A 19,701-nucleotide genomic window follows, 5' to 3' on the forward strand; every position below is an offset into this window, starting at 1 on the left:
TTGCAATTTTGGTATCCCAAGATACTGATAGGGGCCTCAGACTGAAGCACTCACAGGAGAATAGCACTGCTTTTCTTTTAGAGTGAAGTTAAGAAATCATTTTGCATTTGATTTTGGACCCTTTTTAACATCCTGCTAGCCAGCAATAGTTATTGTTGTAGTCACATGCCTAATAACAATAGTTATAGTTAGACTTTGTTGAGGGTTTTTTTTTGTTCGTTTGTTTCTGTATACAAAAAAAGCATAAAAGGACATATTCAGGTGGGCAAATACCGGGGAAAACTGGGAAACACATTAGTTAATGTAAGAAACAAATTCAAACTGGTGACTTTTCTCTTGCCTATGGCAGCTGAGCAGTGTTAGTGGTGTGTGCATGTGTGAGCAAGTTTTGGGGGGATGTTCACGAAAGCCACCCTTAGCACAACTGACTTCTTGAGGACTCTCCAGGGTACCTAAAGTTAGACTTCTGCTCTGTATTGTGCCTGAAGGAACCTCACTCTCTCTCTCTCTCTCTCCCCTCCCTTATACACAGAAGCTGAAACAGATCTGTTTTCTTCATGAAAAATTTCTGGATTTGCCCTTTATTGGAATATGTGTTCCTAACACACTTGGGCGTTTTCAGAGTATTACACAGGAAAGACAAGTTCAGTGGAAGTCTAAAAGTGTTTTTTAGAGAAAAAAAAATTTCCGTGGAGAGCTGTATTAATGGAAAGTTGATCAGAAGTTTTCTTTAATGCCTCATTATTTAATCTGTGGCATTATTTCATCCTTCAAATGGTCACTATTACCTTCAAATACAAGCGTGTTATGTACCAGAAAGGTAGCATAATTTTGAAGTTACTGGTTGTTCTGTTCAGTAAGTAGAAAACATGATTGTGCTTTTTAAGTTGCTTTGGTTTAACAATGACACAATAGCAATGTAAGTAGCATCTCATGAATAGTGTTTATTGGCTCAGACGATATTTTTCTTTGTGCTAAACTTAAGTCTTACATGCTGCTCTTTTGCAAAGAATTAATTTACCAGTAAATTTACTTTGGTAAATTACTAAAGTTTTTAATAATAGTCTTTAATTTCTCGCCCTTATATGGCTTCTTTGCTTGATGGTGTTACAGAGTACACTGGGGAAGGTCGCCGCAGAAGAAGACTGCCATTCCTAAGTACTGGCTGGGATTTTATAATGTGACTCAACTTGCCAGTGTTGGCAATGCTCCTTTCTCTCCCATTTTGTCACATACAAACATACTATGAAAACCATTTACAGAGTAGCTTCTGTTCAGCATTCTGACTACATAGCTTTGCTGTCAAGCCTCAGGATGTAAGCTGATTGCCTGCAAAGGGCAGGAAAATTGTGTTTAAAGCATTTTAAGCAGTGCTGGGCGGTGGTGAATTATCAGTTGTAGTTTCTTACCCTTTTGCTGAGGAATCACATACTGATCACTGCCAGAGGGAGGATGGTAGGATCGTGGGTGAATAGTCTGACCTGATACTGCAGATCCCATCCTCCTACTGTTACGTGGAAAGGTATCATTTTCAATATGGTACTTTTATGATTCATAGCTTCTGAATCTTAATATAGACTTAATATAGTTTAATATGGCCCTTGTAAGACTATTCATTGTCTTGGCCATTTACTTTGAACTTATCAGTGCAGTTATTCTACATTAAACTTGGGTCACAGGAGCTGCCATGTGAGAGCAAACCATGGAGGATTTAGAACTAAGATTCCAGCTATAGCAATGTGGTAGAAGATTTTGTCCTCAGTTTGGGGCTTACAAGAGTTGCAGGTGTAGCTTGTTGATTGAATTAAAATCAGCCCCTTAAATTGAAACTATTTCCTTCCTATGATAGAAGACTGGCAGAATACTATTTGGACTGCTAACCCATTTCTTCTGATGTTCTTTATCTTTAGCTGGTGATGAACCACCAATCAGTATAGTTTCTTATATTAGAAAGAGGTTGCTTGGTTCCTCAGGAGCACCAAATTGGATGTTTCATTTAGGTAACAGGCATCAGATGTATGTAATTTTCGTTTGCATGCAGTTAACAAATACCTTGCATGCATACCCTTCAGCATTGAGTCTCATGGATTAAGTTATGTTGCATAGAAGGTGGTGGTTACTATTTTGGGAGCTCTTATGTAGTTAAATATTTTAATATTTTTTGACATTATTTCATTGTTGTGAAAGTGCCCACATGAAGTTACTCAAAAAAGAGAAAGAGAAAACTAGTGATATCCATGGACTGACCCATAAAGGGACAGTCTTCCAAAAAAGAGTGGAAGCTTTGGAATTCTTTTCCTGTTATATTTTTGGACAGTGCTAGAACTCAGGCTGTGTTTTGAAGGTTTTTTTGCTCTTCCAGTTTTAAAGCAATTTACTTACACCTAGAGAAATTTGAGATTAGGTTTGTTGAATTCAAAGCAGACAAATGTGATTTGATGCTGTCGTGGTTCTACTTTGTAAAATTGCATGTCAAGAGGCAAATAACATATAGATAGATTTTTACCAGCCTTACTATTTTAGATCAGGATTATACAAAAGGCTCTAATGGGAGCAATAAGGGCCCAGTTACACCAAGCAGCTGTTGGGGAAACCAAGGTTTTAAAACTTATGTTTCTTAGTTCATTTAAAAAGTAAAAATATCTTATGTTTTATTTTAACTCCAGGTCGCCTTTACTTGGTGGATACACTGGCGGGAGATCCAGAGGTTCTGCAAGCAGATGCTGAAACATACTATGAAAAACTCTTGAAGAAGCCATCATCCACTCCTGATGTTTTTTCGATCCCTGGACAAGAAGAGGTAGTAGGCTGGTGTTTTTCATACTGCCAGTTAGACACTTGCAAACTAGTTTGTGGGTTGTGCTCATAGTCTGTCTGTGGATAGGGGTAAACTGGTGTGGCTGGATTACAAATCTCTTAAAATCAGCAAATTCTGCATTATTTCAAAAAGTTTGCATGCTGCAAATGAGAGATAAGCTTAAACTACAAGTCTAAAACCATCTGAGTGTGGATGAGGGTTTGAAGTACTTACCTGAACTTTGCATCTAGACTTGCCTGCTTGCAGGACTGGATCAGAAGTGAATTTGGTAGACATCTATACCATGGCACAGTTCTGTATTCTGCCTCTACTGTGCAGTTCACACAGGTGTTGGGATATGAACTATCTTTTATTTCCATTCTTTTCAGTACTTATATTGATAATTTGGAATATAGGTTCTCCCAAAGAAATTCTGATCAGGTGTGATTGATAAATGGTATAAATACTGTAGCTGCCGCTGCTTTAGGATCCATTCCTGAGCCATCTGGGGAATGGATGGGAGATGACTGAACAGGCCAATTAAAAATTCTGACTTCAGTCAACATATGAAACCTTTCATTCTGGGCATGTCCTAGATCATGAAAGGTGTGTTGGGCTGTTACTGTACTATCAAACCAGTAAGTGGATTAGTTGAAATAAATATTTTGTGTACAGTGGCCTTTCTACAATTTAGGAAAATAATATGCAGTAGTTTCCAGAAAATCTCCGTTTCAGGTGTGTAGCTTTATCTGTGAGCTGTGAATGTAACTAGCTTTAGATACTCTTTTAATGCCCTCTAGTGGACCATGTAGGGTTAAATACGAACAAACCTGAAATGCAAAGATCCCTCAGTTCAGGGCTTACCTCTGCCTTTCATGCCTTGATTGTACTTTTAGAGGCTCATTTACTGTCCCATTAGAAGGGAGGGTAAATTAAAGTTCCAAGCAGTGCTGTGTGTATTTCTGCAATAGCTAGACACAGTGAGATCATTTGAAGGTGGACTTCTGCCTTTTGATTCAGAACTGTCTTGATTCTGTGGCTTGTCATCAGACCTTAAATGTATCACATGACTGATTTGAGTCTCGTAGCAACGCATTTCTCTTTGCATTCATTTAATTCAGGTCTAATCTAATCTGCAGTCAGACAGCTAGTCAAAGGGATAAGTAATGGTGATGTTCTTGCTGTATTGGTTTTTTCCTTATACTCTATAATAAATAGCTCAATGAACGTTGATATTTTGTAATTAGAAAGAAATGAAATGTAACAAGGTAAAGCCCCCATCCCCAGTGAACATCTGAGCTAACAATCTCTATTATATACCTACAACCTGAAGGATGAGGATTTTGGTGTTTGAATAATGGCTGCAGTTACCAAGGCTTCTTTTTTTTCCTCTGTGCATCTGAATTAAAGCAGGTTTGAAGTGGCAGGACCGGCAATCATGAATAATTATTTAGCAAGTGTTAAGTGGCTGTCAGCCCACTTGCTCGGGTCGCAGACCTTCTTTTTGGTATGGTATGGTCTTTAGTCAAGCATTCAGTACACAGATAGCAAGGATTATTGCAAGGCAGGATGGAAGCGCATTGGCAGCGTTCATACACACAAGGTTCTGCTTGGCTCACACTGATGTTGTTAGCACCTGTGAAAGTGCACATTACCTTATGAAACAAAATAACAATCATAACACTATTGGAAATAGTACTGGCCTTTTCATTATGGTAATGCTCCCAGGTGCCATAATGATATTGATGCTGTTATATTTGAAACATGCAAAGAATGACTGAATCCCCAGAACATACTGAGATTTTGGGAAGCTCATGAATACAGATTTCAGGCAGTTTTCGGTTTTTTCTTCTGGAGTCCAGTGTTTGCATGGATGATCCCAGGATTCTAGCACACTAGTGAACACTGGTTTCAACTTAGAGTTGTTATCTTGAATAATCCATATTCATACTATTCCTTCCTTGCACCAAGAAATATTAAATGTATCACATGACTGATTTGAGTTTCATAGCAAACTGACAAATGGGTGCAATTAGAGAGAGAGGCACACCCACACATACACAATGGACCAGATTTTTGAAAGTACAGTACATACTGTGCTACATTATGCACGCTCTTTGCCTGTACCTAAACTTACATGAGAGCATTTGCAATATTCATATGGAAATCGTCATCTCTATGCATATAGAGCTGTTTGAGCACAGTAATTTTGTGTTTATGTATCACATCGTTTAGAAGTTTAGTCTAAGACAGAGCTTGAGAGCTGGATTTTGATTTTAGCTTTGCCTTCAACATAACCACCTTGTGCCAATTATCTACCCTCCCTGTGCCTCACAGATAAACTGCCCAGGCACTGCCCTAATGCTTTGATACTCCCTGTACCCTGAGGCTTAATTCATTGTTTGCAAAACACCACAAGTACTCAGCTGGACCATGCTGTAAGAAGTGCAAGTTGTATTTGTTTTTATTTGATGTGTCTGGTCTTTCGTAACACCATTTGTCTGCATGTAACTGTGTTCAAAGCCAGGTTATGTACTAATCATAGTAAGTCGGCATTAAGGTCTTCACTAACTTCTTGATTTCTTTTAAATTAACTTTACCTACTGATAGTATTAGAATATTATGTATGTTTTAGTGCCTTGAAGTTCAGGATTGAGAGGGTGTTGTGCTAAGCTTATACCATGCGTGTTAGTAAAACATACCATAAACACATCTAATACATGAAATACTTCTCGCGAGCTTTGCAGTACAAACAGCTACAGGGCTTGTTTGTTTTTTTAGGTTAAACTGGAAGATTCCTCTGTGTGTTTTGTCCCTCTCTACCGAAATAATCCTACTTGCAAACTGTTGCTGTTAACTGATCCAAAGGATAAAGAGACAGGTTAGAATTGGTCAAAATATTTTGAATTTTGAGTAGTTGTACTTTCTAGATGGTCTGCTTGTTTATATATATAAATATTTTGGGGTTTATTTTGAATATGAAGTGGATTCACTTTACCTGTCAGGGATTTCTGTTGGTGGGCTACTGATTAGAAGGGAGGATTGACCTTCTAAATTCTATGCATAACTCTGCTGGTAGCCGAAAAATAACCTTGGGTGAATCTGTTATTCTTTCTGAGTTTGTTTAATGGGGTAATATTTTTCTAATTCGGGATGATGTGAAATTCAATGCATTATAATTTGCATAGAATTCTGAAATCCTTAAACATGAGCAAATATATATGTAACATTGTATTAGGTCTTACTGATTCTTCTTCATATTATTTTTACTATATGACACCTTCTTCAGTACTAGATTTAATTGCCTCCTGTTTCCAGTATTGGTGTGTGAGGGGTGAATTTGGAGTGCAACTACGCTCAGGAATTGAGTTTAATCCATTTCATTTGGCACTTCTCCCGAGATGTGCTTTAAACTCTACCAGCTTACCTTGCTTGCTGCTAGTAATGCTGGTGTTTTCCTATTACAGCCATGTGTCAGCCTGACAGGGATACACTACAATTGTGTCACAAGCAGTAGAAGTCAGCATGTGCTTACTGGTGTTTCTGTTTCAAGAGTCTCCTTAGAGTATCAACAGGTTATTAAGATTTGATCAATAATCATATCTAAGTTTTATCTCCTGCTATCAGGATCGCATTATCTTCATACACAGCCTGATTTCTTTCTATTTACTCTTGGGCAAGTGTCTTTGACTATGGAATGTGAAAAAATGCAGGTGTAAAATAGGTAACAACTCTTGATACCACTGGCATTGGTGTCAATGGGAGATTTGACTCCGAGTTGCATAGTACCAAAAGCCCAGGTTGCGACCCACCTGGATTAAATGGATTAAATGAGGACTATTGGAGCTGTTGTGAAGCAATGGGCTATGGAATCTTTGGAACATCTACAACAAAGACATGAACCTATGCATTGACCCATTGTGTCACTTAGGGAATACAGAACACATGAAACCTCTTAAACTTTCAGCCTCCGATTGTGGCAGCAAACTAATGAAATCTGTCATTAAATCGTACTTTTTTTTTTTAAAGGATAAGCTATAAATTATACCTTAAAGGATTTAATAGCCAGTATTCTTAATAATACAACAAAGGCAAGGCAAAGAAGTTTAGCACTCTACGTTCAGTTCTAAAGCGTGTCAGGTAACGATCTTGGACTCCTAGAACAGGTACTATTAGTGTAACTAAGTATTCATTGTTCAGTCCAAACCCTGTAACCAGGATATTTCTTCATAAGAACAAAAACCAGATTAAAATCATCTGTGGTTAGAGGTGAACTCTGTAAAGTTTTCCAGCTCCTTTTACATACAGTTTCAATTTGATGTTTGCTAATGGGATGTGATTCACAGAGTTGAAGGCAGGAGGCCTTTCCAAGTTAGAAGTGTGGTCAAAAGACTTTCTGGTCTCTCTAAAACTATTGATATAGAATTACTTTCCTGACATTGATTTATATATTCCATTAACATTTTTCTGAAGAGAGATAGGCACTGGTGTGATAAAGGAGAGAAGCATCAACACCGGAGCCAAACTTGCTCTATGAGTGCAGTTGTGCAGACCTACTGACTCATTCAAAGGAATGTAATTGAAAACAGCATTAAGTTAGTTTAGGCTGCACGAGAGGAATGGGGATCTGTAACAACTACAATGCAAAAATAAAGAATTATTAAATAAATGCAGGTGAAAAAAGTGCATTTAGCACAAATATTCAGTTAAATGATCTAATAGTATTAGGATCAGCAAGTATTAATGAGATATATATACACAAGGAGAAAATTGTTTCCCACACGAACAAGTCAAACAAGTCCATATTGGAGCCTAAATTATATGATAGAGATCTATATAAAAAGCTTAAACCTAGCAGAATAAACACCTTATTATATTATAAACAACAGACTGACTGACTACTGTGACCCCCTTGCAAAACTTTAGCTTGAGTCACCAGCCCATAGTCACAGAAAGAGTCTCACAGAGATCAGTAAGTAGTTATTTAAGTAAGGCTACATCATCTGGCTTTTAATATTTCCTTTTAAAAGTATGATTTAAAGCATTTTACTGGAAGCTCTTTGTTTCTGGATTTTATATGCTATAAACATGTGGCCAGCCTTCCTACACTCATCAAATTTGACTGATGTGATACTTTTATTTAGATGAATTTTAATAAATTTTTGTTAGTTCTCTAAAGTCTGCTGGGGGTGTGTGTGTATGTGTGTGCATACCTTTACATATGGGTATATACATTTGAAGTATTTTGTCCAGCTATTTTTCCCACAGTTCAACAGATTTGGAATTGACTCTTAGGGCAGCAGACTCTGTGAATGTGACAAGTCCATCTGGACTGGCTTACCTTTGTGACCTTTTGTTCTGATCAGTGAATAGATCTGCTGTAGTGGTTCTTCCGAGTGGTGACTGCCTTTTCAGGTTGGTTCTCTTCTCCAGCTCTATCCCTGACACCACCAGTTCCTTCAGCTTTGCTCCAGCTTCTCCACTTTTGCTCCTGGTGACTCCCCAACATCCGTCACCCCCTAAAATGAATTCTGTACAAGGCCTTGACAATTGCTCGGGTTAACCACTACCTGGGAAATACCTTAATCTCAAGGAGAAAACTGTATACCTTGTATGTCTTATGTTCATATGTGATGGGATTTCCTCTTTCAGCTCCATTTGTGTTTACATCTATAATGGTTAAGTATTGAATAGATAAAATGATGTATATAATACTTATTAAATAATATCCACTGTAATATACATAACTTCCCACAGTTCCCAAAGAAAATATTGTCAATCTAATAACTTATATTTGAAATTCTAGTAATTTAGACTCTGGAAAAATACTGAATTTAGCAGCATAGGTACAGGTTTGCCTGTGAAGAGCTTTAAAGTTTGGTGACATTTAATTCTTGAACATAGGTTAAAGAGGGATTGATTCCAACACTGAGATTTATAGCTGATCGTCTTGCTCAGATGGGTTGTCCAGAACTGATGCGTAGCTTGTGCTCTGAAATGACCTGCATACTTCAAAGAGAAAATGGATATGATAGCTTTTCCACAGGACTTGGTCTTGGTTGGGAGCATTTTTAATTTATTTTTGATGGGCTGAGTGTTCTGTTCTGTTATTATATCTGTACAGATATTTTTATGAGAATGTGAATTGTGTTCTAAGGGCTTACAGAGCATAGCATGGGTGATTAACATCTTTATAACACTAAATAAACATACCCTATTGTGGCATTTTCTGTATGCTGTATATAATAATTTACAATAACTGTTAGATGCCACGGAACATTTATCACAAGACATTTGCAACAAATCACTGAGTAAAACTCAAATTGTAGAAGAAAATGTAATTGGTTGCAGGAAAGATATCTATCTTAGATACTTGAATGGCTGCCATTACTGCAGCATCTGCATGCCTCCCAAGCTTTAATGTATTTATTTCGATAAGACTCTTAGGAGAGAGAGAGAAATGCTCTTATTCCATATTAAAGATAGGGAACTGGGGGACACAGCTATTCAGGGTATGTTGACGTTGCAGAACGCAGTTTAATGTAGGATCTCTGAGGTTGCGCCATTATCATAGCTGACCTAGGCTCAGTTGCATGGAACTATTTTTTTGGGGTAATTTACTATTGTCCTTCCAACGTGGAAATTTGGCAAAAGCAGCCTCTGTAAGTGTGCCATCAATCTGAAATCCTGCCAAAATTAAGGTAAAGATGACTTCATATAAGGTAAAGAACTGGTACATTCTATATTTATTAAACAAACTCAAATCTCATCTCTCATATATTTCATTGCCTTTAATTTAGTTTGTGGCTGAGAGATGCATTTCAGCAATTCAGATGAAGGCTGGGGAAAAAGAAGTACCAATCTGGATTGCTTTAATTTTTCTGCTTTACTCTGTGTGTAGAGTCCTCATATGCACATTTCATTCAAATAGTTTGCGCACCAGCGTGGGAACATTTGGCCAGCGAAGTCTAGAAAGTAAAAATATGATCCAGACCTGGGCTGGGAAGGCTTCCATGCTTGCCTAGCAAAAGGAGACATTTCATAATCACAATTGCATTATGCTTAGTGCCTAATTCAACTCAGTGTGTTTCAGTACGGTATTCCAGCTACCCGTAGTGGTACGGAATCATGTGCTTCACAGGCTCTCGGCTTCTTGCAACACTCTGAATATGTTTGGCTGCAAGTGATCAAAGTACTGAGGTTTAGCAAGCGAGTGCTTTCAGGGCAAGCCACCCAACTGGGCATGTATATACCCCATTAATTGTGAACTGAAATGTATTTCACTTAATCCATTTCACCTACTCTTGCAATCACAAGATCGAGCACATCAAGTCTTGCAATTGCAAGATCATTGTAATCACGTACATCATGATTCATGGGGTTCAGGTGATGTATGTACATTACTGTTGGCAATAACCTGATCTCTTATTATCAGGTGAACATAACTGAATGTCTTGGAAAAAACAACAAGGCTTGGGAGAGCGAAGGAACATGTGGTCTCAAAAAACATGTTTGCGTTTGAGTGTTCCTCGAAGTTGATTATAAAATGAAAATGAGAATATGGGGAAGCATGGATGGATTTAACTGCAGACCAGATGTTGGCTTGAAAAATTATAACAAAAAGCAAAGTACATATGTTTGTGTGAAATCTGGAGAAATGTTTTTCCTTCAAGGAAAGCATCCATATAGATAAGGTTGCTCAAGTAATGTGATGTGACAGTTGCTATGTCAACTAGTGTTCCCTTCCACACATTTAAATTATTGAATAGCACAGTAAATGTTCTATAAAAGTAGCTCTTTAGAATGTGGTTGTGCATCTTCCTATCTTCCTCAAAGATTTTGAAAACTTTTCTGACCTTTACTATGTGCGTTGTATGTGTCTGAACTATGTGCCAGACCTCTCTGCAGCTCCCATTAAAGTCAGCATTTGGCCTGTTATGTTCCCTTTGTCTGACTCAGCTGCCTTTGTAGCTGCATGTTTCATGGATGTGTAATGGAGCAGTGGCTGCTTGCATTTGAGAGCAGAGTGAAAGGATTGAGGGAACAGATTGAATCCATCACAGAAAAAGTATGAAACTCCCATGCAAGTAAGTGCATAATATGTAATGAATTGAATCTGGTGCTATAAGCAGGCATCTGCTCTGGCATGCAATACTTTCTTCATTGTGAACCCAGTACACAAAGTGTAGCGCTTCTTGGTGTATGCTTTAATAATTATTTGAACTATAAGCTAGCTAAGTGGCATCTCCAGCCCTAAGGCCAGTGGGAGCTGGTAGAGGCTGAGGCAAAAAGGGAAACTAACCTGTGCACATCAGTGATATTTGTGTAACCTGAGCCTAAAACAGGTAAAAGATGAATCCTATTAAAGCCATTTCATTTCCTTGTGCGTGAATTTGCCTCTAACTCATAGATGGTTTTTAACTTTGTTATGTCCCTAGTTGGGTATCTTAGAAAACCAGTAGACAGCGCAGTCTCTTAGGACTCGAGGTATGAATTCCATGCTGTTCTTTGCAACATACTTCCTACATTATATTTTATCTTTTTGTCTAAAAATGAGGATGCTACCTGCCCTATTTGAAAATAGTAAAGATAGTGGCCTTCTTGAGCACTCCTGAAATTGTGGCTGTATACTTTCTTGAGGTGGATGTCACTACTGTATGGATAATAGAAGTTCTTTTTGCTGAAATATTTGCTGCTTGGTGTGTTGGTGGTCATACATGATCAAATTTCTGTGTTTATTCTAAAACCTAATCTAAACCCTTAAAATCTCTTCTGTATCCTTTGAAATGACCCTGTGTTAAGACTTTTGTTTCTGAACAGGGCTTGGGAGCAATTGCAATGTCGCTGTTGCTGCTGCAGTCTTGTAAATCTAATGGCAGGCAGTGAATTCTGTAGATGAACACGTAGGATTAGAGTTTAAATGCTTGTTTTCTGGATAAGTGAAAAATTCAGGAAGGATGGGAAGAAGTGGGGTGCAAGTTTTGCATAGCACCTACACAAGGACCTTACTTACCTGTAGGTTGGTCATACACTTTTGTTTCAGGGCAAAGTATACCTTAATTATGTATGTGTATGTCTGTCCTTTGTTGATAGAAACCTCTCTGTATGCCTTTGAATTTCCATGAACATCTGTCCATGCAGAGATTTAGGAGTCTGTACTCTATAGGTACAAACACATAGAAATTCAATCACATAGGCAGCTGAAAAGCTATTTGATAGAAGCGGATATGAAAACTTTTGTGTTTGACTTGCATGGAGTATGTGTCCATTTGGACAGGGGCATGTCTGAAAGAAACTTCAAAAATGTAGCCTTTATCTAGGTAGCACTCTTTGTCCCAAACACCACACAAGCTTACTGTGCTGCTGAGCACATAGTACGCAGGAAGGGCTTTGTTCATATGGCACACAGGTTGTCACACCAAAGTCACATCAAATTCTTGAGAAAAATTACCTTCACTTGATGCCTCCTGTGGTACTGAAAATTGGAAATCAAGGGACATGGAGGTGAAATTGAAATACAATCATTGTTCTGCTGTCTCACCGCAGATCAAACTGGAGTCAGCTGAAGGGAGAAGTAGATCTGAGGCTGCTTGTGGAAAGGTTTGGAACCAACTTTGCATTTATTAGCAGGTAATGTGTTCCTCTGTCTTTTTCTTTTTGTAGTTTTGGCAGTTTATTTGAACCAGTGTTGGTGGCCTGTTGAAGATGTAGTAAAGACGGCTGATCCTTCTAGAGATGGGCTGATTTCGGTAAGGATGCTATTTTAAACAGTTGCCTTTGCCCTGGAACTTTCCAGCTGGAACAATCATGTGTAATTGTCTCTGGTCTCCTATAGCTCATGCTTTATGTAACCTGTGGGCTCTGGGCTGTGTGGCTCACCAGGTACTTCATATGTCTCCCACTGCACAGTGGCATCCACATTAACCCTCTCTAAACAATTTTGTGTATGCTGTTTATGATTCATCTGTGGGATTTATTAGTTTTTGTTTTTAGTTTACCCTCACTGCCTACTAAAGAAATAATCAGATAAACCGAATTACTACATTAGCAGAACTCTTCAGTGTTGCTTGACTGTCTGTCTGATGGGAGATGTTACTGACCTTTGGAACAATGTCTTATATAGCTAGTTACGATGTTTTTTGGCCTTGAATAATGTTTATATTGTGTTCATTTTATGAAACGGTTGTTATTTAATAGTTTCTATATCTGTAATTCTTTTTCCAAATAAATTATCTTAGGAGGATACAACTACTTTTTTGTAATTTGGGAGATTTGGGTAGCCTGTTGTCTGTTTTCAACTAAGTCAAATGCCTACCACATGTGAGCTTTGTGTTGCTGTGAGGCTGTTAAATCAGTTCTGTTTCCTACCCAACCTTCTTTGTCCAGCTTTGGTCCTTAATGATTCCGTTCCTTTAGCATCTTTCCCTAATATCTGCCATAGATAGAGTTTAATTACTCACTCAATTAAGTAGCCTTTTTGTGGGTAACTGAACTGGAGGGATTTTGAGATACAAATCCTTGCAAGATAGAACTTGGAGCAGAAACACAGGCTTTCAGGTTTTCAAGCATCTGCTGTATCAAGAGAATGAAAAAATATCTGAAAACTTGCCCCTTCTAGCTCATTGCTAAGAGGTAAATTGTCGTGATTTGTGGAAACTCTCATTTTCTTTTTCAGCATTCATGTGAAGTTTGTTGGCGCCACTTTTTACCTTGATGACCAATATGATCTTGTTCCTTTATATTTCTCCATCTCCCTGTCCTGTTGGTTGTCTAATAAGAAACATGGCATAAAACCTAATCGTTCATGTTACACCTTGATGTAACCAATATGATCTTGTTCCTTTATATTTCTCCATCTCCCTGTCCTGTTGGTTGTCTAATAAGAAACATGGCATAAAACCTAATCATTCATGTTACACCTCAGTTATAAGCTGTTTGGGACATACTGTATTTATTCTCTGGTTTGTATAGTGTCTACCTCAGTAAGGTCCTCACACACTAAAGTTCTTTGATGCTGTGGCAAGACAGCCACGGGTAATAGGAGAGAGGTAACCAGGATGACACAGTGAATCCTGTCTTTATTTCACTTTTGGGTGTGATTAGATTGCCTTGGTCCTGTTTCCAGATCTGTGGCTAGTTTGCTGTGAGTATAATGAAGATACTTCTTTTCCTGCTGCTTTAGAATTCCTCTCTGTGACAACAAGAGATATGTCAAGCTTTATAAATTGTTACTTAATTATTCTATGCCCTGTGGATAGAGGGTGGAACACTGGGAAAAACTGTTTTTGTTATTCTATCTGAACCAATTCATGAGGTATTTTCTCCAAATTAAGTGTATGTATTTCCTGACCTCTTCCTCCTTCCCATCCCTTTTTAATTTTGAAGCCTTTATGAAACGCAAAATACTATTCTGTACTTCATTTTTCTTTGTTCTGTTTTTGTTTGTTCTCTAAGGTTCAGACATTTGGAGAAAGGATTGTCCTCTTTGTTCTGAACTACGTTATTTTTGGCATGCTGGAAGGGAGTTCAGCTAATGATGCATTCTTTCTACCTCACTCTGCCACCGAGTGTGCCAAGATACTCTGGAGAAACGGCGAGGCTGTTGCCTTTTACTCGGTCAAGATGAAAGGTAAGGTCATTTTAGAGACACATTTCCATTGGTTCCTAATAGCTAGAAATGTAATCCTTTTGTTTGTCTTTCAGTATAAATAATCCTGGCTCTCATTTACATTTACATCAAATCTTTCTTAGAATAAATCTGGGGAGCAAACCTTCCCAGAATTTGGAAGCCATCCATATTACTTTCATTTAAACACGATGGCTCCAAACTCTGGTCTCAGTTACACTGAGTGATCTGAGGTACTGGCTTATTCCAATAAAACGCGCTTTAATGCAGCCAAGTAGAAGGTTGTACATCTAGGAACAAAGAATGCGGGGCCTACCCGCAGATTGAAGGACTGCATGCTGGGAAGAATGATATCTGAAAAAAGCAGTACAGTGGAAGTTCACAGTGGAAAACCAGTGTTTCAGGAGTGGCTGGTGGTGAGAAGTGGCAATATCCCTGGATGCATAAGGAGCAGTGAGTGGATTGTGTAGAAGAAGGTGTATGCACTAGATCCATCCTGGAATGCTTTGTCCAGTTGTGGTACTTCCAATTTAAAAGATGATTAATTGATTAACTAGCATAGAAAAGGAACAATGTATTTGATTCTTTAGGAATACTTGCACCAGTATAAACTTTAGTGAGGTTTTTTATTAAATAGAGAGTATGTATGAACACAGGTACATTGCTATTAACCAGGCAAGAGTGGAAAAGGCTTCATTAGAATGTCGCTGAGTGTGTACCCTCATGTAGGAGCTGGTTACCAGTCTGTGTTTAAGATTCATGGGTGTCATCTTGATACCAGCAGCTTAAACATAGAGAAGTTGGTTTCTTTGAAGGTAAATGTATTAATTCGGCAATCAGTAGCCATCTGTCCAGAAGGGGAGAATAAGAAACAACTTGAGAGCTGTACAGTTATGGATTGCTTTGGATTCCAGAGGACAGTCTGAAGGTGCCTTCTCTGATAAAATCTCAAAGGCCAGCAACAATAAGAGGTGTTCTGCTCTTCTGCTCCCTTGGGATGTGCAAAATCCTTCACACTGAGGTGTAGTTTGTACACCACTGTGCTGGTACAGTGCTACTGTATATTGATGAATCAAGTTACAGCCTATGATAAAGGAATCTTGTATGTATCTGTGAATATGTTGATGAACTGGCTTGTAATTGGCAAACACTTCAATAGCCATAGTACATTTTCCTTTAAGTCCATAAATATTTCTGAGCAAAGCTCTTGGAAAGAAACGCTTGTACGGGCTGTAATGATTCATGCTTCAGTAAAATAAATTTGCACAGTAGTCTGTTATGGGTGGAGTATTAGCCAAGTTGAAACTGTTTCTGAGTAAGTTGAGAGTCACAGTTTGGTTTTAAACCAGGTCCACATAAAATACAAATTCTTCAAGTCCAGCTTTGTCAGCATCTGTCTTGTGTTGCCAGTGTTTTTTTTTTCTCTGGGCAGCTATATTTGTTAGTTTTTGGCCTGTGTTGCAAATTACTGTGGTCTTTTGCCAAAGCCTTTTCGGGAAGCTTGAAACAGATTGTTTTTGCCCGTTTTTGCGATTTGCTGTATGCATTGGGAAAATAATTCCTCTTTCTGAAGTTCTGTGATTTCAATTTCATACCAGCCATGCTCTGGCTGATCCTATTCTCTCTACTTTCTACACGAGCCATGGATTTATTAGGCCCAAAACAGGCTAAGATAAATATCTTCTCTTAGAAGTTGTATTTCACATGGTTGTTCTAGATTTTTTTACAAACTTTTCTTTTAATCTTTAACTTTTAACTTTTTTTTTAATCATACTGGGAGTTCTTTTTCCTCTTACTCTCCTGGTCAGAACATTTAGTAGGGGCAGCATTAAGTACAGGACTTTATATTGTGCTGGACCTCTGTTACAGCTTCTTGTCCTAGGAAGAAATTATTTTCCTCTGTGCCCACCATGTGATTTTGATTCCGTTTATTTCCATGCTCTGCAATTACCTGGCCATTCTTTATAGTTTTATTTTCTTCACCAAGTAATTGAGACTCTCATGCTGATGTTGTGTTCAACTGTATTTCTCATCTGTGAATTTTCCATTATCTACAGTATGACAAAAACATGCTTCAGTGGAGCCAAATAAGCCAGAACAGATCTGTGGAGCACGGCTATTTCAAACATAAGTCATCTGGGTGAATCACAGAAACGGTGACCAAGGAGGAGAAACTGTTCGATCTTTGCTACAGATTTAGTGTGCCATTATGCAAACTAAATTTTCAATGGACTTCAGTGATTCCAATTAACTATTTTGGCAATATTCTAAAGTCATTTCCATTTGCTAGTTCCTAGGTGGCCTGTACAAAATGAACTTGGTAATTTTGGTCCATTTCCACACATCCATCCATCTTCTTAGCATCCTTAACTGGATCTCTTTTGATAGTCCAGCTAAAGAGGGACAGATGGTCTCGAGCACCCGCCTTGCTCAGAGACGCAGTGACTGCAAGTCAAGGTTTTGAGACAATTTGGCAACTAGCAACACTGGTCATCCTGCACCTGTTGTGGAGATAAACAGAAGACTCATTCTTCAAGGCTATCACTTTTCGTGAGCATTAGACACCTTTATTAAAACAAAATTTATTCATGACTACACAGATCATCACCCCAGCCTCCCTGGTATGTGCCTATTCCTGTCCAATGACAGGCATGCAGCATTTACCACTGGGTATACTAAAGATTGATGAGACGTACTAAGCCACTAATGAGGCTGATAAGACACTTTGTCACGTGCCAAGATAAATGTCTCCAATTTTATCTATGTCAGCGGCTCCCATATTAGACAGCTGAGGAGTTAGACCTCACTGAATGTAGCCACTTAAAGGTACAACAGGAAATGACAGGTCCTTGTCCCTGTCCCTTTCTTTGCAGACAGCAACCTGAAAATGAAATATTTTTCAGAAAGGCTTAATATAGATACTTTGGTTTTGAGATCTGTTTTATATTCAAAGCAAAGCAACCCTGGTCCAGTCTCTGCTTTTTCTACCCCAGAGCCTTAGAGATGGTCTTTGGAAGTGGTTACCCAAGCTAAAATCCATTTCACACCTTTCTTCATACAAGCCTTCTCAGATTTCTTTTAATACTTTGGTGGCCCAGGTGGTATTCTCTAGAAATAGATCCTAAAAAGATAATAAGGTTTTATTTTCACTGATTACATACATTTATTTGAGAAAAAAAATAATCAGAATTGAAGTTAACCTGACAGATAATTAGCTGAAATCTTGTTGGATAATTGCTTTTCTCTCCCTCTGTTTTCTAGCAATAATATTTTTAATGTGCATTTCTGAGGCAGACTGAAGGTTCTGGCTGTAATAAAAATTGAATGACTACATACCAGTCAAGACATGAATTCATTTAATTTTATTGAAGCCAGAACCTTTGTTCCCCTTCTCACATACAGACTCACACAATGGGTTGACCTTGGGTTCTATTCAGCAGAAATATTCCCCACCCTTTACACAAGCTCTCAGCCTGTTCAAGGCTTGTCCAAACATGTGTGCGCCAAGCCAACTTGTTCAGCAGGGAAATAGTCAGTATGCACAACCTTGTTTTGTTTGGGTCTGTTGGATGTGGGGACTGGGTTGTGTTTTTTTTTTTTTCTGGTTTGTGGCTCTGTGGGAATGCTAATGGCTGTCTGCTTTCCTGCCCTTGTAATATCTGTTTACCATTTTGCTGGCTCATAAGTTGGTCATTTGGCACTCGTGACCTAACCAAAGAGATCAAAGGCTTTCAAAGGGCAGACTGTATGAATACTTCCATGTCCATCGCCAGTGCTCTTATTTTCCCTGTCTCTTCCCTCACCTCAGAACTCAGCCTGTTTGTATGTTTCAACAATGAAACAAACCTCGGAACCAAGTGTTTGAGAGCCCAGTGGTCACCTCTGGGCCACCATTAGCTTACTGTAACCTCTTTGCTATTGGATGGGAACTAGAGACAAAGTGGCCTTTGTTCCAAAGGTTGGTTTGTTTGTTTATTTTATTTCAAATGCCTGTGGGCTATGACTCTTCTAATATGTTTCCCAGGGACAAGGTGAAGAATGGCTTCATGGTTTCTTTATTTACAGTGCCTTTAGACATTACAAGTTTTTGTCATCTTCTCAACACAAAATTAGGAGCACAGACATAAATCACTCAGCTCCTGGGATTGCTGCACAGCAGTCTCATCAGGATTTTTAGGAGACAAACTATATGAGATAATAATAAACTTATAAGGACACTTGCAACATGCAGGAGTTCTTAAAGCTATTGACTTCACGAGGAAAAGTTTATCCCTTTCTTAGAATGTATGGTGCAACACTGCTGGAGTCCAACATCTCTGTTGGTCTGGCAGCTAACAATGGGACTGGGGATATACTCAAGTTTTTGGCTCCTAAAAAAAGAGTAACTACCCATCATGTGTTACGAATATTGAAAGGTTATAAACACCACCACAAACCATCCTTTTCCAACAATGTGCTTGAACATGTGTTTGAAGTTAAGCACGCACTTTGATTAAGCAGGGGTGGACCAAGCCTTGATGTGAATTGAGTGATTGTGTAGCTTACATACTCTTGTTGTATGGCTGAGTGTGAGTGATGTGGATTCTTGCTAAATGGAGAGCTACAGCCTTGACAAATTGGGGTCTAGAATTATAGTCGTGAATGCTTTGCTGAATTGGCATCCTAGAAAAGAGAGTAATTGAAGTCAGGCCTGGTGACGTATCAGCAAAAGGTACTAGACACCGACTCAAGGAACAGAAGTAGATCTCAGTTTAAGATAGCGGTGGGGATGTGATAAAGAAAAATTGGATTTATTAAGTAAAAGTCTTATACTGGAATTTAGGAACAACCATTCAATAGAAGATCTGTGAAATTGGTCTTAGTGAAGTGATGAAAGTTTCATGTCTCAAGACACTGAAACCTGGACTGAGTGGTCCATTAGTAAGTGGTAAGAAAGAAAACTGAGAAGGTCTTGATTAGATTTAAGCGACAAAGTAAACTACTATGTACCCAGATAGAAGCAGCATAAAATCTTTATAAATATTTTCTAAAAATTAAAATAAATCAGTGAGGTGTTTCTATGGTGACCTTACCCTATATGTAGGTGGTTGGTGAACTGATGTTGGTCATTCATTTTGGGGTTTGATGCTTATGCTGTCAAGTAGCTTGAGGTTCTGTTTTTAAGGTATTCTGCACTGACTGGAAGTTGTTCTGTGAATTGCTAATGTACCTCCTGCAGTAGGACCCAAAGTTGTTTAGGATGAACATGAAAATTTTGGACTCTGAATGTCTCTTCTTA

The 19,701-nt window shown here is 38.4% G+C and overlaps 1 protein-coding gene across 1 annotated transcript in view; it reads left to right on the forward strand.

The window, feature by feature from the left end:
* The window catches only part of LOC141470428 (protein FAM169B-like), a 40,584-nt gene that overhangs the window by 11,020 nt on the left and 9,863 nt on the right, over nt 1-19,701 (forward strand). Inside the window, exons 2-5 of the mRNA XM_074156447.1 lie at nt 2,667-2,800; nt 5,579-5,678; nt 12,461-12,546; nt 14,252-14,426. Coding sequence (XP_074012548.1) covers nt 2,667-2,800; nt 5,579-5,678; nt 12,461-12,546; nt 14,252-14,426 — 495 coding nt within the window. The remainder of the gene's footprint in view (nt 1-2,666; nt 2,801-5,578; nt 5,679-12,460; nt 12,547-14,251; nt 14,427-19,701) is intronic.

Source organism: Numenius arquata, chromosome 11 (assembly GCF_964106895.1).
Source record: "Numenius arquata chromosome 11, bNumArq3.hap1.1, whole genome shotgun sequence".
NCBI lineage: Eukaryota > Metazoa > Chordata > Aves > Charadriiformes > Scolopacidae > Numenius > Numenius arquata.